The following is a 27,473-nucleotide window of genomic DNA, read 5'->3' as shown; positions in this document are numbered from 1 at the left end:
TTCTAAAAATGGATGAGATGTGTGGGCGAGGCCTAATAAGGCAGGACCACAAGTGGGGTGGTGAGGAGGGGAAAAAAACTTCTACTCTACTCAACTCTTCCACAGACACGTTTGCAGGACAGAAAAGGAGGCAAGATGATGGACGCTCTGGCAGTCCCCATGGTACTTTTGATTGGGATAACAATCAATGCCGCCCATGCACAAGGTAAGAGGGTTGTGGCTTGGCTGTCATTTCAAGTGGATTCCGTGGAAAATTAATGCATCCTCATTTGGAATTGAAGGTATAAAAGATAAGGTGCTACGTCTCTCATCCAACATCCTCAGGCTAAACGGGCATTCCTCAGCAAAACGCAAATTCTTTAGGGTTGTTGGCTCTGTGTCAATCTACTGCGTGAAACTTGGTGGAAGATGGAGGGCAGAGGGAAATGTTCCCATAACATGCTAAGCTTCGTTAATTTATTTCTTGCTAAAAATGTTTTGGTAAACCAGTCAGTGTGGTGGATACATGGTTCAGTGTACTACTCCAATCCAGAAGATTAATTAAATCAGCAATCAAATTAAGCATCTTGTGCGAATGCGGCCTTTGGACTGCAGTGTCTACTTCTTGCTAATTATGGCTTGTCCTTTTAATGGACAGATTATTAACAAAGCCCTAGATTTTCACTGTTCATGGGGGAAATATTAATCAATGTATAAGTGATTTGGTGGAAAGAGAATGAACAATGATTTGTGCAGAGACCTTTCCTAAAATAAGGTGAAAAATCAGGACCTAATTATGAAAAGATCCCTCCATTCTCCAGTTTCTGCTTTTAAAGAAGAAAAAATGGCATTTTTCAATGGCATTTTTACACTTTTGAGAAAATTTTAAATTACCAAATAGCATAAACTGTCATAGACAGCAAACTGCCACAGCAGATCTCTGCTAAAGTTAAATATGTATATTGAAAAGGAATTATAGATACCATCAACATAAAATGGAGCTTGCTCAGAATCTGAAATACACCAAGTAAATGAGATGAAGAGTGTGAAGTAGAGTAGGGAGGTAAGGGAAGAAGAGAGGGATAGGACAAAGGAGTGAGGGAGAGGAGGAGAGAAAGGAGGAGAGGAAAGGGGAGAGAGGAGAAGGAGAGAGGAAGAGGAAGTAGAGAAGGGAAGGATGATGGAGGGAAGAAAGGAGGTAGGGAGGAGGAGGAGAGAGGGAGAAGAAAGTGATAGATAAGGTACAAATATGGTGTATGGAGAGCAGAAGAGCCAATAATTGTTTTGGGGAGTTGATGGTAAGGTGAATTGATGTAAAGATTTAATAGTACAATATGATGTTGGCTACGTAATAGTATACATGTGATTATATGCTATGAAAATGGAAAAATAAAAAAGTTAATATGTAAGCAGATCTTGACATGGAATAGATGAAAGCAAAGGGGAAAAGCTACTTGAAAGTCGACCAGTGGAAAATGTTCCCACTTCTTTAATAATTAAGACAATGAAGAATCGTTGAAATACATTTAGTAATCGTAATCTAAGTGATGTCCTATAATCCCTAGATTTATATGGACAATTTTCTGATTGATATCCTCTTTAATTTTTTGGTAATATGCTCATTCAAACAACTAAATGGACAAAGAGTTTCTATTTTAAAAGTAAGATTTCTTTCCCGATAAACTTTGTTTCTATTCTATTTTTTGTGAGTGAGAACTAAAGTTACGGTTTGTGATATAATAAACAAGGTTGTTTAACCTTCATTTATTACAGGGTGTTCAAATTAGTGTTGACTTTGGGTGAGGTGGCGCAGTGGTTAAATGCAGCACTGCAGGCTACTTCAGCTGACTGCAGTTCTGCAGTTTGGCTGTTCAAATCTCACCGGCTCAGGGTTGACTCAGCCTTCCATCCTTCCGAGGTGGGTAAAATGAGGACCCAGATTGTTGGGGGCAATATGCTGACTCTGTAAACCGCTTAGAGAGGGCTGAAAGCCCTATGAAGCGGTATATAAGTCTAACTGCTATTGCCATTGCCTAGACAAATCCCTGCAGTTTTCTTAAGACTATGGTTCAATATTCTAAGACCCTCTCCAAGTGTTCATAAGCCTTGACTGCTATGCTTGCCTGGTGGCGCAGTACTGCAGGCTACTTCTGCTGACTGCCAGCTGACTGCAATTTGGCAGTTTGGATTTCATCAGGCTCAGGGTTGACTCAGCCTTCCATCCTTCTGAGGTCAGTAAAACAAGGACCCAGATTATTGGGGGCAATAGACTGACTCTGTAAACTCCTTAGACAGGGCTATAAAGCGGTATAGAAGTCTAAGTGCTATTGCTGTTGTTGTCCCAGCCACCCTTCTCATGGATGGTTGGCTGATGATTCTTGACATTCTGAGCTTCCCTCGTGTGCATCTAAGTCAGCACCTGCAACCTTGGCTTATTGTCAGCCCCTGCCCTCCCCCTTTAAATGCACATACAAAAGTCACTTGGGTAAGTGCAGTGAGTTTTGAAGATTTCTAAGCCATGAATATCTGGAGCAAGTCAAGATATTTTTCAGAATGATATTGACATTATATTAACAGCATATTAACAGCATATTAACAGAGTTGGAAGGGACCTTGTAGGTCATCTAGTCCAACCCCCTGCTCAAGCAGGAGACCCTACACTATTTCTGACAAATGGAAGTCAAATCTCTTCTTAAAAGTCTCAAGTGATGAAACTCCCACAACTTCCAAAGGCAACTTCTGTTCCATTGGTTGATTGTTCTCACTGTCAGAAAGTTCCTCCTTATTTCTAGGTTGAATCTCTCCTTGGTCAGTTTCCATCCATAATTCCTTGTCTGGCCTTCAGGGGCTTTGGAAAATCACGATGGCATGATGCCAGCTCTTTCCTTATTTACGTGTATCCTGACCCAAATGTAAAAACAGTGAAGCTAGCATCACAGATCATGGCCCCCCTTCTTCCCTATCGATGTCCATGGTTAAAATTGATGGTCTATTCATGTATCCAAATTCATCTCTTCCCCACAAAGTCAGAAGGGACTTGGGGGTCTTCTAGTCCAACCCGCCACTCAGGCAGGGAACCCTATACCATTTCAGACAAATGGCTATCCAATCTCCTCTTTGAAACCTCCAGTATTGGAACACCCACAATGTCTGGAGGCAAGTTGTTCCACTTATTAATTGTTCTCACTGTCAGGAAATTTCTCCTTAGTTCTAGATTGCTTCTCTCCGTGATTAATTTCTACCCATTGCTTCTTGTCTTGCCTTCAGGTGCTTTGGAGATTAGGCTAACCTCCTCTTCTTTGGGGCAGCTCCTTAGATATTGGAACACAGCTACCATGTTTCCCCTAGTCCTTCTTTTCATTAAACTAAAAATACCCAGTTCCTGCAACCGTTCTTCATGTGTTTTAGCCTCCAGTCCCCTAATCACCTTGTTGCTCTTCTCTGAACTCTTTCTAGAGTCTCAACTGTTTATATTGTGGAGATCAAAACTGGATGCAGTATTCCAAGTGTTGTCTTACCAAGGCATTATAAAGTGGAACTAACACTTCACGTGATCTTGATTCTATCCCTCTTTTTGTTTTTTGTTTTTTTTGTGGTTCAAAAGTTTTATTTCTTTTAAAACAAACATTTCATCATTCCTCAATCAGTAAAACATCGAAATACAATTTTTTGTATGCCCCTCCCTCCCTCCCTCCACCCCCCAACCCCCTCCCCCCCCGACTTCCCAGAACCCGTACACGGTATGGATTTTTAACAAACACAGTCTAAAATCTATTGAGAAAAAAGAAACAAAGAGATTAATGACATTCTACATTGACCTTAGCTTCTTCTTGCTGAACTAACTTTAAACAATTTAAACCATTTCTGATCTTAAGCATAGACTAACTGGAATTTCTTGGTCCTTTATTTATTTTGTATATAGTCAATCCATTTTTTCCAGTCTCGTTTATATCTCTCATTTGAATGATCTTTAAGATATGCCGATATTTTAGCCATCTCGGCTAAATTTGTGACTTTCAATGTCCATTCTTGAGTTGTAGGCAAGTCTTCCTTCTTCCAATATTGCGCCACCAACAGTCTTGCTGCCGTTATTAGGTGCAGAATCAAGTTAGTCTCTACCACTGTAAAGTCAGTACATATACCTAGTAAAAATAACTGAGGAGTAAACTTTATCCTTCTTTTAAAGATATTTTGTATAATCCACCATATTTTTATCCAGAATGCCTTAACCTTTTGGCAGGTCCATCATATATGATAATATGTAGCATCGAGAGAACCACACCTCCAACATTTAGGCTGTACATTCGGATACATAGAAGCCAGTTTTTTAGGATCTAAATGCCATCTATAGAACATCTTATAAAAATTTTCTCTCAGATTTTGAGCTTGTGTGAATTTCACATTTGTTACCCATATTCTTTCCCATGTATCCAACATTATTGGTTCTTCAATATTTTGAGCCCACTTTATCATACAATCTTTAACTAATTCTGTTTCCGAATCCATCTGTATTAGTACATTGTATATCCTCTTTATATGCATTAAGCCTTGATCTCTTATTTGTTTAAACAAATTATCTTCAGCTTGAATAAAACCAATTTTTTGATCTATTTTCCACCTGGCCTGTAATTGCCCATACTGGAACCATGTTTGAACTACCTTCTCCTCTTTTAATACCTCCAAAGATTTTAGTTGTAGTACCCCCCTTTCCAAAATGAGAAGCTGTCTATAGGTAGTTCTATCCTGTTTTTGTGCTATGTTCATATTTTCAATTGTATGTCTAGGAATTGCCCACATGGGTATTTTGTCATTTAATTTATATTGGTATTTTTTCCAGACACGCAGTAAAGCATTTCTTAAAATATGACTTTTAAACTTCCTATCCAATTTTTTGTTGAACAACAAGTAAGCATGCCAACCATATACCAGATCGTATCCCTCGATATTCAACATTCTATCATTAGTTAAATGAGTCCAATCACTAATTACAGATAGCGCCACTGCATCATAATATAATTTTAGGTTAGGTAATTTCAAGCCTCCTCTCTCCCGTGCATCTTGCATTATTTTCATCTTTACCCTCGGCTTCTTTCCTGCCCATACAAATTTGTTGATACCCTTCTGCCATTCTAAAAGATTCACATCTTTTTAAAGTATAGGTAACATTTGAAAGAGAAATAAAATTTTTGGTAAAATGTTCATTTTCACTGCTGCTATCCTGCCCAGCAAAGATAAGTGCAATTTCTCCCATTTTTTCATCTCTATCTATGATCTTGATTCTATCCCTCTGTTTATGTAGCCTAGAACTGTGTTGGCTTTTTTGGCAGCTGCTGCCCACGGCTGGCTCATATTTAAGTGATTGTCCACTTGGACTCCAAGATCCCTCTCACAGTTACTACTGTTGAGCCAGGTACCATCTATACTGTATATGTGCATTTGGTTTTTCTTGCCTAAATATAGAACCAAACTTTTTTCACCATTGAATTTCATTTTTTTAGATAGGGCCCAACATTCAAGTCTGTCACGATCCTTCTATGTATTGAGCCTATCTTCTGGAGTATTTGCTTCAGATCTTTCTTTGCAGAATGGTGATGTCTGGGTGAGAGAGGAAGGAAAGAAAACTAGAAACTCAGCTGACTGCTGAGTTTTAACATGCCTCTCTACCCCATAAATCAACATAAACTATTTGCTAACCTAGGGTCTGAAGTTGAATAGGGATCTGCCAAGAAGCAACAGGTTTTACGTTACAAAAAGCTTTCTGCTAACTTAGGAACTTGCAGACAACATTTTAACTAGATGCCAAGGAAAGCCCACTTCTCAAAATATGCAAAGAAATGCATAGTGAACTTAGGTTTAGTGAACTTAATGAAGTTGGGGGTTAGACTACGGGTTAAAGCCTCCCATTTTGTGTCTTCATCCTCCAGCATGCTCATAGGGGATGATATAAACAAATGGGGGAGAGATATTGTAGTCCTGGGATGGCAAATCTATGATGTGCGTGCCACAGGTGTCACGCAGAGCCATATTTGCCGGCACAGCAGCCCTCAGCAGGCTTCAGCTCCCCAGCTGATTTTTGGCTTTCTGGAGGGTTGGGGGAGGCCGTTTTCACCCTCCCCAGGCTTCAGGAAAGCCTCCGGAGCCTAGAGAGGGCAAAAAATAGGCACAACGGGCCAACCGGAAGTTCACTTCCAAACTTCTGGCCAGCCCATCGGAGTTGTTTTTCGCCCTCCGCAGACTCCAGAGGCTTTCCTGAAGCCTAGGGAGGGCCTCCCCCATGCCGTTTTCGCCCTCCCAAGGCTTCAGGAAAGCCTCCAGACTCAGAGCCTGGGGAGGGCAAAAATCCCCTCCCACACGGGGGTCACGTGCGCATGCACGGGGGGGGGTCACGTGTACATGTGCAGGTGGGGATCGCTTGCACATGCGCAGGTGGGTGGGCATGCGTGCACACATGATAGTGTGAGTACACACACAATTTTGACACAACTTTAGAAAAAGGTTAGCCATCACAGTTGTGGCCTATTATCAAACATCAATGTCCACAGGCCTGGTTTAAAAAAGGCCAATTGGCAGCCACCTCAACGTAATCAAATTCCCTCTCCTTTGTAGAGGAACACAAATAAAAGGGGCAGGAATTTGATGACAGTGACATGACCATAGGTGTCCCCCCCCCCCCCCCCGTGCAGATCAGGAAACACCGGTACTCATTTTCTTACTACTCTGGCTTCCTACTCCTACGTTCAAATCCAGAAGCGAAAACCATTTGGGTACAGGCGCCATAAAGAGGCCAGACTACATTTTACAACAGGGAGTTCTCGACTTATGACCACAACTGAGCCCCCAAATTCTGATATTAACGCAAGATAGTTGTCAAGTGAGCTTTGCCCCATTTTACAAGCTTTCTTGCTGCAGTCGTAAAGGGAATCGCTGGAGTTGATAAGTTGGTAACATGGTTGGGAAGTGAATCGGGCTCCCCCACTGACTTTGCTTGTCAAAAGCTTGCAAAAGATGATCCCATGACCTTGGGACACAGCAATGGTCATAAGTATGAACCAATTGCCAAGCATCTGAATTTTGATCACCTGGTCATGGGGATGCTACAAAGGTTGTAAGTGTGAAAAATGATCATAAGTCACTTTTTTCAGTGCCTTTGTAATGTTGAACTTTGTAATTAAATGAACTGTTGTGAGTCGAGGACTACCTGTATTGTTGGGGGCGGGGGGGGGGGGATAACAGCAGGATTTCACCTCAATCCCATTTGATCCAAGTCTCTGGTTTGACCAACAGATAGATCCTACTCACACCTCAGGTTTATCTGGAATCATGGAATCATAGAATCTAAGGGGTGGAAGGGACCTTATAGGTCTTCTAGTCCAAAGCCCTACCCAAAGTCTATTGGTCGCCATGATGTGAAACAGATGTTGAGACTCTGGAAAGAGTGCAGAGAAGAGCAACAAAGATGATTAGGAGACTGGAGGCTAAAATATATGAAGAACGGTTGCAGGAACTGGGTATCAATGTTCCCTCTAATTTTTTTTCAGTGTGAGCAGAAAAGTATAGTGTTTGAGCGGCACATTTTCATGCCTGAGCACCTGAATTTTTTTCACAGATGTTCCACCGAGGAGTATGAAGGAGAGAATAAAGGTGAAAGAACGGGGAGACCGTGATTTTTTTAATGCACTCTTCAAAGCAGTGGTGATGACCTTTAAACAGATAAAGCAATAGCTATGGGAGTAGACCAAATCCAAAGGTCATTATGGGCCAGTGTTTTTATCTGAGCCAGTCAAAATGACATACATGAATATACAACCACTCGCATTCTCCGGAATTTGTCAGTATGTTTGTTTTAGTATCTTCTTTCCTTGATGAAGAATTCTGAAGAACTCAAAAGCTTAAACGTAGCTGTGGTGGAATTCTGTTTCCTCCTGAGAGATGGGGAGTGGCGTACGGTAACCCACCCACCCCTGCATGATTAAAAAATATTTGAAAAACAAAAACCCAAGAGTGTTGTGGCTTCTGTCTCCTCTTTACACCGATCTGTTTAAATCGCCTTCAGTATTGGGGGTGGGGTGAGGTGGCATAGAAAGTATTCCCGTTTCAACCACACTTTGTGGCAAAGACACGCGTTAGTTGCGCTCTTCCCTGGCTCCTGTGTGCAAAGAGGCCAGCCTCAAAACGACTCCGAAAGCGGCAAGTGGTGAAGGGCAGCCACTTCCCTCTTCCAAAAGCCCCTCCCCCCTCTCCGGGAAAGTGGCCTTTTGTCGGTTGCCTTGCGAAACGCCGGAGGTTGCTTCAGTAGAAAGGAAAGCAAATTCAGAGCTATGGCTGGCGTCGGGCCTGCAAAGACTTTCCCCTGACCCCCCCCCCCAGCTCCGATTTCCTGATAGATCAAATTATTTCAGCAACATCTCCCCCCACCACAGCACCTCGCCTCCCCTCGCACATCACCTCCACTCAGTTCTCTAGCAAGCCTCATCCTTTGTTTTTGGCTTTAGGAATAAGAATGTTCCAAAGGTTTTTTTTTATAATTTGGTTAAAAAAAAAAAGATTCTGCAAGAGCGAATCTCGGTCGCACGGCTGCGATTGTTATTCCTCCAAATAATGGTCGCCGCTGGTTGTACGAGTCAGCCTCCTAACTTCAATCCAAGTAGAGGCGAAGTGGATTGTGGACCTTTCGCCTTCTCTCTTTGCATTGCTAGACGGCGGTGCACGGACGGGGGGGGGGGGAGACCCCATCTTTGCTCTCTTCCCATCTTTCCTTCTTTTAATTTGTCTTTCCTCTTCCCCGTTTTCTTTAACTGCTCCTTCTTGGATGCGCAGATAATTGCGCAGAGAAGAAGCCTTCTTTTGGGGAATGGATCACAGCAGAACGCGTCTCGTGTGAAAAATGGCCCTACCGTCAAACTGGAAGTCAAGGAGAGGAGTCGTTTTGAGGCTGGCCTCTTTGCACACAGAGGCCAGGAAAGAGCGCAACTAACGCGTGTTCTTGCCACAAAGTGCCATTGAAACGGCAATACTTTCAATGCCACCCCTCCTCCCCCCAATATTGAAGGAGATTTAAACAGATGGATGTAAAAAGGAGTTGGCCAGCGCCTGCAAAGGACCTCCTCCCCAGCTTCTGGAGCCTGTGGCAGTAGAAATCACTGCGTGAATGCCCCAACACTGGAAGTCTTTAAGAAGATGTTGGATAGCCATTTGTCTGAGGTAGTGTAGGGTTTCCTGGCTAGGCAGGGGTTTGGATTAGAAGACCCCCATAGTCCTTTATAACCAGGTGTGGTATTCACTTACCTTCCCTACCAGTTCGCAAATGTGAGCTCACTCAGCCTTCCATGTATGTGCTTTTGGCAAAAAAAAGGGGGGGCCCCAAATGGGATGCCATAGAGCCGGGGCGGGTGGGCGGAGCCACCTGCTATTTCCGCTACTGGTTTGGGTGAACTGGTCCGAATCGGCAGAACACCATCTCTGATCTCCCTTCCTACTGCTTATCTACTTTAATACAATTTTGATAAACAAGGGTTGTTAGGGGAATGCTTTAATTTTTTTTATCTCCGATGATTAACCCATTGCAGAAAGCACTATATCAGGGGTGTCAAACTCAAATCCGCCCATGGGGTGCTTAGATCTGGCCCATGGGGCTGCCCTAGAAACACCAAAGGACCAGCCCGTGGCTGAAAACAGAGCTTAGGAGGTCTTTTCGCTGTCAGACTGCTCAAGCCACCACAGACGTCCCCGACGTGAGTGACATCAAGCTGGCCACGCCCACCCTGGCCACACCCACCCAGGCCCCCCAAGGTCAAACACAACCTTGATGCGGCCCTCAATGAAATTGAGTTTGACACCCCTGCACTATATGGAGAAGCTTTGGGGTCTGAATGCAGAGGGAAACTCACTTTGTTTTCTTTGTTTTCCAGAGCTGGTTAACTATGTGCCTCATCTCACTTCTGAGGAAATGGAAGGGAAGATCACTACTTCCACTTTTGCCCTACAGCAACCGCGTTGTGTTTTCAACAAGCTTGTCGATCCAAGTGATGTTATATGGCTGGTTGTGGCTCTTAGTGATGGTATGTTATGATTCTTAGCTAATAATAATTTCTAAAAGAGAGGGAATAACCAACCCCAAGTGGTCCCTTCTAGAGAAACAGTTCTATATCACAGTTGCAATTACTAGATTGTTTATTTGTTTGTTTGTTTGTTTGTTTATTGTTACTGAAAAAACACTAACCCAGTTAAACTCTGTAAAATCCAGGTGAGGTGGTCAGTAACCTTACTGGACAAATTCAGTTCCTGTGCAGTGCTTTTTGAGCCCTATGAGCCATGGTGGCACAGTGGTTAGAGTGCAGTATTGCAAGCTGCTTCTGCCGGCTGCCTGCAATTTGGCAGTTCAAATCTCACCAGGCTCAAAGTAGACTCAGCCTTCCGAGGTGGGTAAAGTGAGGACCCAAATTGTGGGGGAAATAGGCTGTAAACTCTATAAACCGCTTGGAGAAGGCTGTAGAGCACTGTAAAGCAGTATATAAGTCTAAATGCTATTTTTTCATAGAACATCCCTTTTTAAAAGATTTTTCGTGGTTCAAAGATAATGTATGGTTACAGTCTCTACTATATGATCCAGTTTAGCTCCAAGACAGAACATTGCATTAGATAAAGCTTTGGAAGTTCTAATATCACTTCAGGTGGGATTGGATGGGGAATTACAATCCCCAGTTTCCAACAGGGTGAATTAAAATTCAAGAGCAAATCAATGATTTTCAGAAATTGGATTAGAGGAGGGTGGGAATTAAAAGAGGTATTAAGCCATCATTAAGATCAACAGCTTTATCTTATTTTTTTATTCTGAGACAACCCTCCAAACAAGATTTGGATATTAGAGGGTTTTACTTTCCCATGACATTGCAACAACTTATAACCCATCTCCCCATCCTCAACTTTTTCACTCTGGCAATGTGCATAGACTTGTTCCCAGATGAACTTAACAACCGCAGAGTATGAAAGGAAAACAGCTGGGCTGGACCTCAATTGGATGTCGAGGGAATTTATTTTATCGCAAGGAATGATTGCATGACATATGTGCAGAAATGACCTCTACGAGGTTGTAATAATCCAGGATTCCTGCACTGACAATGGATTACAGAAGAGAAGCCTGAAAATAGATTATAATGATAGTAATAATAATGTCCTGGCTTTTTTCCAGGAACAGTAGGTTAGTTTTGCATCCAGCACACTCTCAGTTTATCTTCATGGTCAGAACCTGCATAAAACTCCATGTATTCATTAAACCAAGTGGTCAGTCAGCTACCCAGATGCACATGTGCTTGGTGGTTCTGCTTCACCACTAGGCCATCTTTCCAATCAGCCTCTGTGTTTCCAGTGTCTCTCCCCGCCCCCACTTGGAACTGAACCAGATAGATATTTCTTCCACCAATAGCCAGGCTTTATTACAGTCATAACTCAAAGACTGTGTATCAAAAAGACAGTACTTTCTAGAACCACTGGAAAAAGAATTACGTAATTAAGAATATGTGTAATAAGCACAGGGCTGTCCCAAAGGGAGTGGCCTTTGGTTATTCCAGTTGTTACCCTTTAATATATTTAACAATAACAGAATAAGATGGAAAGAAGGCTTCCAGGTGAGTCCCCTCTTCTATCGTGACTCCCTTGTTCCAGGTGATTCTCCTGCTACCATGTGATTCTCACCTGCTGTATTGTGCTGTTGGAAGAAATGTCCTTCTGAGTTCAGTTCCAAGTGGGGAAAAAGACCCTGGAAACATGGAGGCTGCTTGGAAAGATGGTTTAATGGTGGACAGGACCACATGGCTTGAGTTCCTGAACAGAAAAGGGGAATCACATGCTTCAAGATGTTGGGTGAAGAAGAAAAAAGTGCGAGATACTGAAAGACCCTGGTTTTATGCCCTCTCTGGCCTTTGATCTTGAGCTTGTATTCTGATTGGTTGTCAGAGTCCCATGGGGCTATGCAGGGGCAACTCTCTAGGCTGTGTTTTGAGTCCAAGTTTGGTTGATCATTGCTTCTTCCCAGGTGCCCTGTGGTGAGATGGGTAAAGGGCTAATATTATCATGCCTTAATCCCATCACCCTGGAGCTGAAGGGGGGAGATTTTTGTTATGTAGAATAGACTGGCTCGGGCATTTTAATGGCTTATTGACAAAGGTGGGGGCTATTAAGAGTGAGTCTGTTTCCTAACTAAAAACACGTTTCTCCATTTCTTATCCAGGGAAATATAATATTCTGCCTTTTCAATATTTCCCAGGATATTTCATTTTTCTAGGAGAGGGGTAGATGCTAACTTCCTACAGTGCCAATGTGCTACTGGTTGGACTATTGTACTGTGCTCTACATGCTCTACTAGTTGCACAGTATCTATTTATTTGGGTACAAAATGCAGCAGAGTGCGCAGTTAAATGTGTTTCTAGCAGAGCAAATATTGCACCTCTGCTCAGCATTGGTTACCGGTTTGTTTCCCAATCCAATTCAAGATGGTGGTTTTGACGTTTAAAGCCCTAAGTGGTAAGGGATCAGGTTATATGAGAGATCACATCTTCCTGTCCCACCAGATCCAGTGGAGAGGACATGCTACAGGTTCTGGCAAATAGGGAGCTATATTTGGTGGGCCGTAAATGATGGACCTTTTCTGCTGTGATATCCATGTTATAGATTATCTTCCCCCTGAAGTGATGCTGTCTTGATCACTTTTGACTTTCTGAAGATCTCTTGAGATTTGGTTGTGCCCTCAGGGCCAGGGATTCCCAGAGACTGGCAAAATATTGAGATTATTAACATCCATTTTTTGGTACTGTCCATGAAGCTTTCAGTCTCTTCAGGGTTTTCATCTCCTCTAGGACTGACCGGTTTGATTGCCTGCAAGTCCCAACCAATCAGTCCTAGAGAAGATCAACCCTGACTGCTCTTTAGAAGGCCAGATTCTGAAGATGAAACTTAAATTCTTTGGCCACGTAATGAGAAGGAAGGACTCACTGGAGAAGAGCCAGAGGATGTTGGAGGACAGGAAGGAGGAATGTTGTCCATGGGGTCGCGATGAGTCAGACACGACATCGCAACTAACAAAACATCCCTTTGCCCAACATCTCTTCTTTGCTTTTAATGGTTTTAATAACAGTAACAATCCTTTGTTATTTGTTAACGTAACTTTGTTGTACATTAACGAACGTCACTTGTATTGTGAGATGAATAATATTTAAATTTGATGACAATTTGATGGATGGGGCGTGATGGATTCATCACTCACAACTTCAGCTTTATTGGAATGGAGAAATAATCATTTGCTCTTTGTCCCTCCAGCTATAAAAAGTTTCAAAGCTCCCAAAACGCCTGAGGCCCTGCCTTACCAATCTTTTCGCAAGAATTATTTTTACATGACTTTGAACACCACCGTGTCAAACTACCCCTGTCCAGAAAAAAGCAATGATATTACCATCCTGCGTGTGGGGAGTGAAACCGAGTGCGTTGTGGATCCTTCGCGGCCAGATTGTAATGGTCCCCTCCCAAGCCCTGGACCGTACAGGTGAGAAAAGAATATTCAAAGTTTCCCTGAAGTTCCCGAGCTTCCTGCCACTGCTATTACTGGTTTACTCAATCCGGAGTGAACCAGCAGCAACCCACTTCTGGTAGGTAGGTAGGTAGGTAGGTAGGTAGGTAGGTAGGTAGGTAGGTAGGTAGGTAGGTATAGCTATAGGTATAGGTCAGTGGTGGGTTTCAAAAATTGTTCGAACCTACTCTGTGGGTGTGGCCTCCTTTGTGGGAGTGGCTTGCCGCCCATGTGACCGGATATGAAGATGCCAACGACACTTGTCAGAACCACCTTAAATTACCTCACACACAGCACTGGCATGCATAAGAATATGATGTAAACTTGTTTTTTTTTAAAGGCATCTTTGGTTTGCGTTAAAACTTCAACACATGCAATGTTGACAGTAGTCATCCTTACCTTTCACAGAGGCACCGAGTTTTATAAATATGAGCATGATAGTGTAGAATAATCATATCCAAGGACCAGCGGTGGGTTTCAAACATTTTTGGAACCTCTTCTGTAGGTGTGGCCTGCTTTCCGGGTCCTCTGGTGGAACCTCTTCTAACCGGTTCAGTAGATTTGACGAAACGGTTCTACCAAATAGGTGCGAACTGGTAGGAACCCACCTCTGGGTATACATATATACTGTAGATGTATAGATACACACACACAAACATCCAAAATCTCCCACACTTTAATTTTCCATTTGTTTCCCCCCCTTGTTTATTTTAGTTCTGCATTTTAATTTTTAACATGAGGCTTTAACATGAGGTTTCATTTGTGTGTGTGTGTGTGTGTGTGTGTGTGTGTGTGTGTGTGTGTGATCAAGTAGAAATCCAAACATTTGAAACATTCATACTCAATGTTGTTACCCAGAACAATTCTTGTTCAATTAAAAGAAATCTGTTAAGAATGAAGCTATTAATATTACTAATAAATGGTGACTCACTGGGACATTTTTCAAAGCTCTTTGCTTTTGTTTTTCAGCCTAAGCATTTCCTCTCTTTAAGCATCTTTAAATGCCATTGATCCAAAGGAAGGTGTATTTTTGTTTTCCACATGAAAATATCAATACTTATTACACAGTTAACTTTCAGGATAAACAATGTTATGCAGAGCATTGAAAAGAAGTCAGAAACAATAAGCCAAAAAAATAAAAATAAATAAAGATATGAAATGAGAAAAAGAAAAGATAGAGAAATCTGATTTGCATCAATACCTTTATTAACCTTTTCGTAGCCTTTTACCATTACAAATCCCCTTTGCTTCCAAGACGTATAGATGTCCCTATTTACACTCCCCTTTGTTTTTGAATTGTCCAGTGTTTTATAACAATAGATCTAAAATGTCTTCTTCTAAGAAAAAAGCTCAATCAATTATTTAGATTGCAATAGCTTGTCTTAGGAAATATAGGCAGTAAATCACCAACAAGATTCATTATCTAAGGCAGTGGTGGGTTTCAAAAATTTTTGGAACCTCTTCTGTAGGTGTGGCCTGCTTTCTGGGTCCACTGGTGGAACCTCTTCTAACTGGTTCGGTAGATTTGACGAACCGGTTCTACCGAATAGGTGCGAACTGGTAGGAACCCACCTCTAGTCTAAGGGTTATTTCTCCAAGAATCTTGGACCAAAAAAATATGACTAATTGGATGTTGTCACATGCAGGCCCGACAATCATCTGGCTGATGTGCATACACAGGATGGTTTTCGGCACTGCCATGCGCGTTAAGGGATTGTGCTCCGGAAAAGCCAAATTTCCGGGTTTTAACACGCATGCACACCCAAAAACCAGCTGGCCAGCGGGCATGCTCACACCGGTTTTTGGCACTGCTGCGTGTGAGAAGGACAGCTGATCATCGCGAGCACATGCATGCCAGAAACCCAGAAGGCAAACTGGCAAGCTGCGCGTGCCAGGTGACATGCGCACGGGTGCCATAGATTCGCCATCACGGTTCTAAGCCAACATGGGCGGTGGGGGATCTGCCAACCTTGCAGTTCGAAAGCACATTAAAAAATGCAAGTAGAAAAATAGGGCCCACTTTTGGTGGGAAGGTAACAGCGTTCCGTGCGCCTTTGGCGTTTAGTCATGCCGGCCACATAACCACCGAGACACCTTCGGACAGCGCTGGCTCTTTGGCTTTGAAATAGAGATGAGCACCTCCCCCTAGAGTCGGGAATGACTAGGACATATGTGTGAAGGGAACCTTTACCTTTATCTTTAAGGTGGGAAAAGAATGGGGATGCATATGTGCCATAGCTATTTGGATTTTTTTCAAGACAAGAATCCCATCCATGTTAATGGTAGAATTTAGAATGGCCTTACCCAACAAATTTTGGCCACAAGCATCACACTACAAACCCCATACTTCCCAGCCTCACTGAGTGTTGAAGTCAAGGGCATGTGGGGAAAAAAGATCAGGCAGGAACAGCTGCCATTTATTGAAAAAAAGCAATTACTGACAAATTTTGGAACACCCGTCACTGTCACTAACACACACAGCCTTCTCTTTCTAGGGTCAGGTTCCTGGCAATGAATTCAACAGGCGTCATCATAAAGGAATCAAAATGGTCTGATCCCATCAGATTGATTCAAGGTAACTAAAAATGGGTACCACTAACATCACCTGTCACATCTCCAGCCTGTTCAAATCCCATTCATTTTGGTCAGGCAGTCACACATGGAGCCTACCTCTGCAATATTTCATATACACTAACCTGAAAATAAGCATTAACTTCAGCTGGGTTTCTTTCTGAAAAGGAGCGAAACCGTTGTCTATGGAGTCTGCCTTTCTCCCCTGGGAGGGTTAGTTTTAGTATTGTGATTTTTGCCACTCTTAGTTGTTTTCAACCCCCTGGTTTATAATGGTTGCGGTGTCCCGGGTTTATGTGATCCCGTTTTACAACCTTCTAACAGATAAAATCGATGGGAAAGCGAGATTCACGTAACAACCATGTTACTAACTTAACGTGCAGTGATTCACTTAACAACTGTGGCAAGGAAGGTCATGAAATGAGGCAAAACTCACTTAATAACCGTCTTGCTTAGCGAATGAAATTTTAGACTCCATTGTGGTCATAAGTCAAGGACTACTGGTACAAATCCAGGAAGACTAGTAGTATATCAATCTAACCTGTTGGAGGAGGTGTTTTGGTGCTCTCAGGTTCACTTCCCTACATATCTCGATTTCAAAGAAATATTTCAGGCATTACAAGAACTATTCTAGTCCTGGAGGAACGGAAATTCTTTTAAGGTGGCACCTTGAAAAGATTACATGATAAAAGTATAAATTTGTTTTTCACCAGGGAGAAATCCTGACAGAATTGTTGTCAAGCCCAGACGGCGGAGAACTGAGACGACCGTCATTATCTCCATCCTCTCCATCCTCTCTGCCATTCTCCTGGCTGCTCTCATTGCCGCCTTCATCTATAAATAGTATGCTTCATATATCTATGACTATGTGTGTACACACACACACACACACACACACACACACACACACAGGTCCATCCATCCATCCATCCATCCATCCATCCATCCATCCATCCATCCATCCATCCATCCATCCATCCATCCATCTACCGTATTTTTCAGAGTACAAGAAACACCAAGATTTTAAAAAGGCAAATCAAAAAAAAGTTTTTGCACTCTGCAGACCTCCCCAAAACAGCCCATTTTTTGCAAAAACAGGGCCGTGTTTTGTCAAAAAAAAGGACATGCATAGCCTTTAGGAGGCTTATAGAGTGCTCCTGGAGGTTGGGGGGGGGAATTGGCCTGTTTTTCACTCATTTTTGCCCTCCCCAGCCCCCAGGAGCACTCTGGAAGCCTCCTAAAGGCTGTGCATAGCCATTTTGGGGAAGGGGGTGGGGTTTTGGGAGGCAAAAAAAATGCTGTATTGAGTGTATAAGACACACCCAGATTTTCAGCCTCTTTTTTGAGGGAAAAAGGTGCATCTTATACTCTGAAAAATTGAATTGAATTGAATTGAATTTATTATATTTCTATGCCGCCCTTTTCCCCGAAGGGGACTCAGGGCAGCTCACAACCCGTCAAAGGGTGGGGGGTACAAATAAGGAATAAAAAAGATGAACAGAACAATACACAATTTAAAAGCACACAACAACCATACCATTCGAGGGGGGACAAAAGCTCATTAGCCCCAGGCCTGTCGGAACAGCCAGGTTTTAAGGGCTTTGCGGAAGGCCTGGAAGGTGGTGAGGGTTCGAATCTCCACGGGGAGTTCATTCCAGAGGGCCGGAGCAGCCACAGAGAAGGCTCTCCTCCGGGTGGTTGCCAGTCGGCATTGGCCAGCGGATGGAATTCAGAGGAGGCCTAATCTGTGGGATCTCATCGGTCTATTGGAGGTAATTGGCAGCAGGCGGTCTCTCAAGTACCCAGGTCCAATACCATGAAGGGCTTTATAAGTGACGACTAGCGCCTTGAAGCGTATCCGAAGACCAATAGGCAGCCAGTGCAGCTCGCGGAGGATAGGTGTAACGAGGGTGAACCGAGGTGCACCCATAATCGCTCGTGCGGCTGCATTCTGGACAAGCTGAAGTCTCCGAATGCTCTTCAAGGGCTGCCCCTGTAAAATACAGTGTGTGCATGTGTGTGTGTGTGTGTGTCGGTCTGTCTGTCTGTCTGTCGTCTGTCTGTCTATCTGTCTGTCTATTGTGTTTCCCCCAAAATAAGACCTGGTCTTATTTTCTTTTCGGACCCAAAATAACCCTAGGTTTTATTTTTTTCGGTGGCTGTCTTACCCACTTACCTTAGGACCACTGCAGCCATGTCTCCCATGCCTGACACCTGTTGCGCTGCTGCCTGAGTTCTTCTGTGGTCGCTTGTGGCCATTCGCAGCCAACACTGTAGAGCTCATTGCACCAGGGCTGCCGCACGTGGCAGGAGGTTGCGTGGTACATTGTGCCATTGTGTGTGTGTGAACGGCGGCATTGGTAGGATTGCGGTGTCTTGCTGAGAGCAGCAGCAGCAGCATGATGCATCACATGGCATCTGGTCACGAGCAGCCACAAATGGCTGCAGAAGTCAGGCAGCAGTGTGACAGGTGTCAGGGCCTGGGAGGCCTGGCTGTGGTGGTCCTAACATAAGTGGGTGTGGCGCATGGGGCAGCTCCACCCACCACCACTGCCCTAGCTTGATTTTTACGCCTTGCCCCACCTTGTACAGCCAGACAGTGGGCAGGGCTTAACCAGGATTTATTTTAGGGGTAGGGCTTACATTGGGCACAGACATGAAAATCAGGGTAGATCTTGTTTTGTGGGTACTGTATTTTTTTGGAGTATAAGGCGCACCGGAGTATAAGATGCACCAAGGTTTTGAAGAGTCAATTTAAAAAAAAACGTTTTTGCACTCTGCAGACCTCCCAAAAACGGCCCGTTTTTCATGAAAACAGGCCCAGTTTCCCCCCCCCCAAAAAAGGGCAGGCATAGCCTTTATGAGGCTTGTAGATCCTGGGGGTAGGGAGGGCAAGATTGAGCAAAAAATGGCCCATTTGTCACTCATTTCTGCCCTCCCCAGCCCCCAGGAGCACTCTGAAAGCCTCCTAAAGGTTCTGCACAGCCATATTGGTGAAGGGGGTGGGGTTTCAGGAGGCAAAAAATACTGTATTCAGTGTATAAGACATACCCAGATTTTCAGCCCCCCTTTTTAAGGGAAAAAGGTGCATCTTAAACTCCGAAAAATATGGTAGGTCGTATTTTCAGGAAAACCTGGTCTATGTACGCACACGCATGCACACACACACACAGAAGAAGATCCTTATCTTGACCCAATCAGGTATCTTGAACCCATAGAGAAAAGTCCTTTCTTTACACTCTGTGATATAGCTCACATGCTTGGAGTGTTTTTCTTGACATTGTGAGAAACTTCACACATTTCACTAGAACACAAATCTGCTTGCTTTTAGAGGTAAGCCATTGCGATTTCTACAGCTTAGTACAGTGTTTGAGGCCAGCCAAATGTGGTTTACTCAAAACCACGTTTAACAAACATTTGGCTCAGCACAATAGACAAACACATCCATCTGGAAAGTCCTCCCAACCGTGAGGGAAAAAGATTCTTGCCGAATCTGGACTCTGACTGAATGGAGTGGACCCACTCGTCAGGGAGATGATGAACCTAACTAAGATTTCCTACATTGAGGTGGAAGTTCTCCATAGTCTTTGGTAGGTCTTCCCCAAATTTGCTACCTGAGATTCTACAAAGTGGAAACCTTATATACCAAAAGACAACACTTTTGCCTGCGGTGATAGGCTTCTCAAAACCTAAAGTCGCTGTGGGAAGGCTGCCATAAAACAAATTGGGAAATTTTAATGTTCTTCAACTAGTTGTCTACTAGGTAGGCTAACCCTTTTATCCTGCATAATTTCTAATCCCTACATTGTATACAGGGGTAGGTTCCTGCCAGTTCTAACCTCTTCTATAAAAGAGGTTCCACAAATCTACAGTGCCGTTTAGAACCAGTTCCAGCTCCCTCCCCCTGCCTGTCCGCACATCATCAAGATGAAGAGTGAGAGGAGGAATTCTGGGAATTGAAGTCCACAAGTCTTAAAGCTGTCAAATTTGAACACCCCTGGGGTTTTGTTTTCTAAAGGGTTACGGGTGCAAGGGTCCTGTAACTTGACAGCTTTAAGACTTGCGTGCTTCAAATGCCAGAGTTTCTGAGCCAATATTTTGGTTGCTAAGCAAGAGCGTTGTTAAGTGAGTTTCACCACATTTTACAAGTTGGCCACGCCCACCAAGTCACATGGCCGGCAAGCCACTCCCACCCAGTTGCATAGCCGGCAATCCACTCCCACCCAGTCACATAGTCAGCAAGCCACTCCCACAAAGCAGGCCATACCTACAGAAGAGGTTCTAAAAATTTTTGAAACCCACCACTGATTGTATACCATCTTCATTTCTCCTTTGCCTTTCTTTTCCACAGTTCCAGCATTTGTGACAAACCGATGTCTGCCGATTTTGTGCCAAGGGAGGACCCAACCGTCGTACGCTACATCGTTCATTAAGGACATGATCCGTTGTCCAACAACTTCTGAGCTCCTACGTTGCTGAGGATCAGTCAGTATTTTCTTTCCTTTTCCTGCCTGCTTCCTGTTTCATTTATTAATTGCAAACTTCCAGGTGTTTTTTTATGTTTGGAGAGGGGCTGTCATCTCTCGTTCCTTCCCTGCTCAGAAGAAAAGGGAGGAGGCGAGTGTGGCTATCTTAAGATTAAATGATGGCTATGCATTCTGAGATAGCCACACTCATCATATACCAACGATTTATATCAGTTGATATGAGATCTTCACAGAATCAAATTGTTGGAAGGGAATGTGAAGGCCAACCCTCTTCTGAAGGCAGGAATCCTCAGACCATCCTAGACCAATGGCTGTCCAATCTTTGTTTGAAAAACTTCCAGTGATGGAGCACCTAGAACTTCAGCTCAGCTGTGCTATTGCTTAACTGCTGTCATAGTCAAGAAATTCCTCTTTAGTTTGAATATAGATCTCCCTCTGTGAAGCTTCCATCCTTATCCAACCGCCAGGAGCTTTGGAAGCAAATCCAGACCTTTTTTCTCAGTGAAAGCCTTTCAGGTGTTTGAAGTTTTAGCGGCATTCTTCTCTCTACAAAAGAATCCTGGAATTACAAGGTCTTTGCCACCACCAATTGCATCTTTCATAGTTACTTGTAACAGAAAATGACAATTAAACCAGCTTCATTCTGTAATTCAAGTATTTGACATGATTAGAACTGATACATCCCTTAAGCCAATGGAAACTGAGTAGATCAAAGCTGTCATACTCGCAGCTCATGGTCCACATGCATCATGCGCTGGCCACACCCATGTCCAGTTTAGCAGGGGGAGGGGGGAAGTCGCTATACGTCACTTGATGATGCTTGTTTGACACCCCTGGAGGAGATGATCAATGTTCTTTCAAAATTGTTTGCCGCCTTGGATTGAAAAAATGATTTGTAATGTGATAAATATATTGGAAATATTTCTTTTATCAATAGAGACATAAAACCTGTGAAAAGGGTTATCATTTGTGCTTATTCTCCTTAATGGAACGGCATAATTCTTAATGGAACTGCATCTAGATGGAAGGAAGTATGCAAGATCATGTGAGGTGTTAGTAAGACCACTCTCGGAATATTCTATCGAGCTTTGGTTGCCACGATAAATAAAAGATGTTGAGACTCTAAAAAGAGTCTAGGGAAGAGCAACAAAGATTTAGGGGACTGGAGGCTAAAACATATGAAGAATAGTTGTGGGAATTGAGTTTAATGAAAAGAAGGACCAGGGGTGACATGATAGCAATGTTCTAATATCTAAGGGGCTGCCACAAAGAAGAGGGGGGTCAATCTATTCTCCAAAGCACTTGAAGGCAGAACAGGAAGCAATAGATGGAAACTAATCAAGGAAAGATCCAACCTAGAACTAAGGAGGAAATTCCTGACAGTTAGGATAATTAATCAGTGGAATGATTTGCCTTCAGAAGTTGTGGGTTCTCCAACGCTGCAGATTTTAAAAAAGAAATTAGACAACTGTTTGTCTGAAATGGTAAAGAGTTTCCTGCCCAAGCAGGGGTTTGGACTAGAAAACCACCAAGATCCCTTCCAACTCTTTATTCTGTTAAGGTGCTTATTATATGAGTTTGCCTAACTTGTAAGCCATGGCATAATGGGAGTGGGAAAAAGTGAGTTGGTTTTATGATTAACATCTAAACGTCATACAACCCTCTAAGCTCTTAGCTTAGCTGGCCCAATGCAATAATTTAACTAGTTTTATTCCTATCTATCATGTAACACTAAACAATTATTCTTGCTTAAGGTGCCAAGAAGATATGATGTACAAAATGCATACTTTCTGGGCTACATGCTCATATGCCAATCTATCTTTGATCAGTCATTGTAGGTTCCCTTGGAGTCATTTGTATCTCAGGAAAAGAGGTGGACAGTTGATATAATTATGATCAGCAGCCTCAAAATATTCTCATTGGTCAGTAGCAATAGCAATAGCACTTAGACATATATTGCTTCATAGTGCTTAAGAGCCCTCTCTAAGCAGTTTTACAGAGTCAGCATATTGCTCCCAACAATCTGGGTCCTCATTTTACCAACCTTGGAAGGATGGAAGGCTTGAGCCAGTGAAGACCGAACTGCTGGCAACGGGCAAAGTCAGACTGTAATACTGCATTTTGTTAACCAACTAGGACAACAGTGGGACAGCAGGATCACTAACATATTCTACAGACACGGCTGAAGAATCTTTGGAAAGAAACATCAGTGTGCGCTACAATCCATTAAGACAAACAAATGATGAAACATGGGTCATGATGTCAGAACGTAAATCCTAGCTATAAAGGCAAGACAAGATGGGCTCCACCTCCAATTCCCATTACAGCTTAATGTTATATTTATTCTGATGTAAAAAAAAAACTTGAAGGGATTTGTAATAGGGTTTCTCTGTTTTAAATCATTTGTTTTTGTAAAGCAAAATTATGAATATTATTAAGCGTAAATTTATATTCTTTCACAGCCAAGATGTGATTGTGTTATTTTTATTGCATTTCCCAAGGAGTTTTTATTTTACTGGATTTAAAAAAAAAAATTGGATCTCACAAGGAGATTAATTTTCTTGCTTGGAGACTCACGGCACTCAACATCTTGAAAGAACAGGGATATAAAAGCTGGAAAGAATTCAGCAGTGTTCTTAAAGAAACTAACTTCCGCAGAAAAGTCCCTGGTTTAATACTGATGATAGGGAGCTATATGAGTTCCAACATGGGTTCCTACCAGTTCGGACTGGTTCAGTAGGTAGTAACTTGGCTGGCCATGCCCCCAAACCAGTTCTAGGAGTGGCACCATAAGTACCACCATTTTGTTTTTTGTTTTTGCTCATGCACAGAAGCATTTTTTTACTACTGCACATGCGTGCATAGTGCACATCAAGTGTGCACGTGAGGCACATCCCTGAGGAAACCAGCAGTAACAGAAGCCGGAATCCACCCCTGAGTTACATGGTCCTGTTTTGTGATATAGCCTGTTCCTTTCAAACTACTTCTGGGGAATTAGTGAGGGAAAAACTGAGGGGAAAATGCTGGACTTAATATAGCAGGGAACTCTGATTTGTAGAGTCGTCCCCCCCCCCCCCCCCCCGATATCAGACTTGTTTTTATAGCCAAAAACTCAGCTCAGAAATCCCAGTAATAAGAATGAAAATATCCCAATGGTTGAACAGAGTGCAAATTCAATAAATAAACAAATAAATTGTTTGTCAGTGCACAACATATGTACAATGAGATTGGTTGAGCTCCCTCAGTGCATCGCCCATACAACTCACAGTGAAGACAGGAAATCCCTAATCCAATAAATCACATTAACAAACCCCTAGTCCTATTGCACTAGTGTGAACATGTTCCACGTTGCGCCGGCACTGCAAATCCATCGTACTACGTAGTTATGATGTTATTTCGCATTCAGGAGTCTGACAACCCACGGATAAAAACTGTTCTTCAGCCTGTTTGTGCGGCTGCCTATGCTTCTATATTTCCTTCCCAATGATAGGAGGGTAAAGAAGGGCCGTCCAGAGTGAGAGTCGTCCCTGAGGATTTTCCTCACTCTTCTAAGGCAGCGAACCCTAGAGATCTCATCTAGTGGCCACGATGTTTTGTGCTGTGCTCACCACCCTCTGTAATGTTTTTCTACTCGCGGCTGTCAAACCAGCATGCCATACTGTGATGCAATAAGTGAGGACGCTTTCTATTGTGGACCGGTAAAAGGAGGCCATCAGTTGTTGTTCCACCCTGTTTTTAACGCAAGCCTTATGTTCACAAAAGTATTCAGAGAAACACCAGCTTGACGGAAATAAGATTTTGTAGATCTGTATTTTTTTAAACTTGTCAATTTGAAAATGCGTGCTCACTGGGGAATTCTGGAAATTGAAGTCCACACATCTTCAAATTGCCAAGTTTGAGAAATGCTAACCCAGCTGAACAACATTATCCTAGCCAGCTAAGAAGGTCTATTACACAGGGAAAATATTGCAGTGTTAACACAGGTATCCAATTTATTATTTTTACTTAAATATATTCCACTTGAAAAAGATTCTTATTCCCAAATGAAACACTAGTCCCATAATTTTATCTGGGCTTCTCCCAGGCAGGCAAGATTATTGGAAGGAAAATCCACGTGGTTCAGTTCCAAGCTGGGAGAAAGATGCTGGAAATGACATAGAGGCTGATTAGAAAGAAGGACTCTGCTTATTGAACCAACCAATGGTGGGTTCCTACCTGTTTGGACTGGTTTGGCCAAACCGGTAGTGCTTTGGCAGCCTGGGTTGCTGGAACTGGCAGCGACCCAGGCCTGCCACACCCCCAAACCGGTTCCATAGCCGCCATCTTGTTTTTTGATTCTGTGCATGCGCAAAACAATTATTGCACTGTGCATGCACAAGCAGTGCACATCAAACACGCACAGTGGGCCCATGAGCGAATCAGCAGTAGTGCCTGCCAGAACCCACCCCTGGAACCAACACCCACATAGCCATGCAGTTCTGGGACAGCTGACCAATTGATTTGGTTTTACATGGGCTTTTATATAGTGGTTTTTTTTACAGCATTTTGTAATCCGGAGGCTTGCTTTGTGTGTTTTTATTATTTGATTGGTTTTACTTGTTTCGCAAAGGCTTAAGATGAGTCTTATTTATCACTTCCTTAGTCCTAATCCTGTCAGGCATGTGTAATTGATTTTATCCTGTTATCTATTGCCTCTAGCCTGTCTTTCTAAACCAGTGGTGGGATTCAGCCAGTTCGCACCTATTCGGGAGAACCAGTTCTTAACTTTCTAAGAGGTTCAGAGAACTGGTTGTTGGAAGAAACCTTCTTTTGGTTTTTTTTCCACTTTGCAGGGCTAATCCTGTAATCCTGCTGTTGTTTCTAGCTTAATTTTTATTGCCCTGTTTACAGAAACTGCCTCTCCGGTTAACCCTTATTACATTGTAACAGTTAAGGCAAAGTGCCCATCGACCTGAGTAATGTTGAGTTGGCCACGCCCACACGGTCACATCACCACTAAGCCCCACCTACTCACCTGGTCATTAGGACATAGAACCGGTTGCTAAATTATTTGATACCCACCACTGTTATAAGGACAGGTACTGTTTCCACTTTTCTCAATGAATGGGGTTAAGGTCATGTCCTGTCCTTAATCCCAACACCTGGAAGGTATTTTGTGAATAGGCTGGTCCAGGATTTCTTAATGGGCATCCGCTGCAGGGCTTAATGGGGTATTAAGACTGGGAGCTGCTTCCTGCCTCTAAGTTCTGTGTTTCTTGCCAGTGCGGGATCTCTTGCTAACAGAGTGGATGAGTTGGGGCTGCATGTTGTGGGGACTAGGTGCATCAGAAACTGCTGTGTTTTGCTGATCGCAGGGACTTGGCTTCATTCACTCATTCTGGGTGCAGCTGTTGAGCTGGAGGGCTGGGTGGCTCACCGGCAGGACGGGAGTGGTGGGTCAGGCAGGAGCAAGGGGGGAGGTTTGGGCCTGTATGTGAACAAAAGCTTGTACACTGAAGACAGCATTTAATTTCGTTGTACCATGAGCAATGACAATAACTAAACTAAGAACATGCTTCCCCATTTCTCCTTTGGGGAAATATAATATTCTGCTTCTTTTAATATTTATTCTCTAGTGGGGTAGGGTGCTGACTTCCTGCAAGATTTAAATAAACACAAAAGAATCTGGGAACATTTGGTAATTAACGTTATTGTGAAAAGCTAAGAAGCCATTAAGAAAGAATTCCGGTGATTAGTGTGCATCAAATGCAAATCCTATATACAGTGAAATAACACTTCAAGTTCTTTTCCACCTATTCCTCCTGCCCAAACTGTGCAACAGGCTGGAGGTCCATTTCTTTGGGCAGAAGATCTGGTTTTCACCTATTTTTTGTTTTGGCCACGATCTCACATCTGGTAGCTTTCCTCTGACTGCATAAGAACTATTTCCACTAAGTACCACAACTGAAGTGCAGTATTAGAAATTAAAATTTGTTCATGATGAGAAGCAGGGGTGGGCTGCTGTGTGCTCACACAGGTTCGGGCGATCCTCAAGCTAGGATTCTGCCCAGTTCGACGAACCCCCAAATGCCACTCCTGGCTGGCCATACCCACCCTGCCCCTCCCATCCCAGGAGTCTCCACGTGGCCTGTTCATCATGACAGGTAAGTGCAGGGCCCACACAGAGGCTCGGGGATGGGGGAGAAATGGGCCTACCGAAGGTTCCAGAAATTTCCGGCCTCTGGAGAGCCTCTGGAGCCCAGGGGAAGTGGTTTTCACCCTCGAGCAAAGCCTCCATAGCCTGGGCGAAGGGCGAACACACACACACACCCGCCATGATGCAGGAGGCCGGCTAGGCCATGCCCACCATGGCCACTCCCACCCAGCAACAGGGCAGCGAACCGGTTGTTGCAATTTTTGAAGCCCACCCCTGGGTGAGAGTAGGGATTATCCTGGGATAATCAGAGTATCTTATTTCCTACAAGAATGTAGGAATGGTCATAATAGGAGTGCTTTCCTGAGTCAAGTCTCGCATTCACTAAGCAGAGTCGCATGGTCTTGGAAGAGGTAGACTGAGACCAAAACTATATGTGCATTTATTTCCTTTATGTTTGCATTATTTATAGTTATGAATAATTAATTATTATTCATAATGTTTCCCTTCTATAGCATTAAAAATTGAGAAACAGCATCTCAAATGGGGAGGGAGAGAGGAAAGAAATGTGATTTGTTCGTTTGTCTTCTGAGTTGCACATATGGCTTCTTAAAATATCTCACAGTACAATTATTAAATCCAGAATCTAAAATTATCCAGCTGGGCCATCATGATATTATAATACAGGTGATAGTCCTCGATTTATGACCACAATTTTGAGCCCAAAATTTCTATTAAGTGAGAC

General features: G+C 43.2%; 1 protein-coding gene across 4 annotated transcripts; it reads left to right on the top strand.

The window, feature by feature from the left end:
* On the top strand, positions 1–23,061 carry LOC106550555 (uroplakin-3b). Of its 4 annotated transcripts, XR_015696869.1 has the most exons (7): positions 10–205; positions 9,888–10,037; positions 13,291–13,513; positions 16,033–16,112; positions 16,822–16,951; positions 20,460–20,593; positions 22,732–23,061. XR_015696869.1 is itself a non-coding variant. In XM_087717264.1 (6 exons), the coding sequence occupies exons 1-5, from the start codon at positions 136–138 to the stop codon at positions 20,585–20,587; spliced, it is 651 nt and encodes a 216-aa protein (XP_087573390.1). In that variant the 5' UTR covers positions 1–135; the 3' UTR covers positions 20,588–20,593; positions 22,732–23,061. The 4 variants fall into 4 exon arrangements, 3 of the variants coding, with proteins under 3 accessions (XP_087573390.1, XP_087573389.1, XP_087573388.1); XM_087717264.1 differs by lacking the exon at positions 16,822–16,951 and having other exon boundaries at positions 1–205; XM_087717262.1 differs by having other exon boundaries at positions 9–205; positions 20,460–23,061.
* The last annotated feature ends 4,412 nt before the right edge of the window (positions 23,062–27,473 follow it).

Source organism: Thamnophis sirtalis, unplaced genomic scaffold, assembly GCF_051295495.1.
Source record: "Thamnophis sirtalis isolate CommonGarterSnake01/CBP01778 unplaced genomic scaffold, rThaSir2_p1.2 scaffold_6, whole genome shotgun sequence".
NCBI lineage: Eukaryota > Metazoa > Chordata > Lepidosauria > Squamata > Natricidae > Thamnophis > Thamnophis sirtalis.
This window is presented reverse-complemented; position numbering and strand designations above follow the sequence as displayed.

Bases quoted from the DNA above. Each gene is read 5' to 3' on its own strand.
- LOC106550555 (XM_087717262.1), top strand. From the start codon at position 136: ATGATGGACGCTCTGGCAGTCCCCATGGTACTTTTGATTGGGATAACA. The intron at 13,514-16,032 runs GTGAGAAAAGAA...TTCTCTTTCTAG, and splicing joins CCAAGCCCTGGACCGTACAG to GGTCAGGTTCCTGGCAATGA. The intron at 16,113-16,821 runs GTAACTAAAAAT...GTTTTTCACCAG, and splicing joins TCCCATCAGATTGATTCAAG to GGAGAAATCCTGACAGAATT.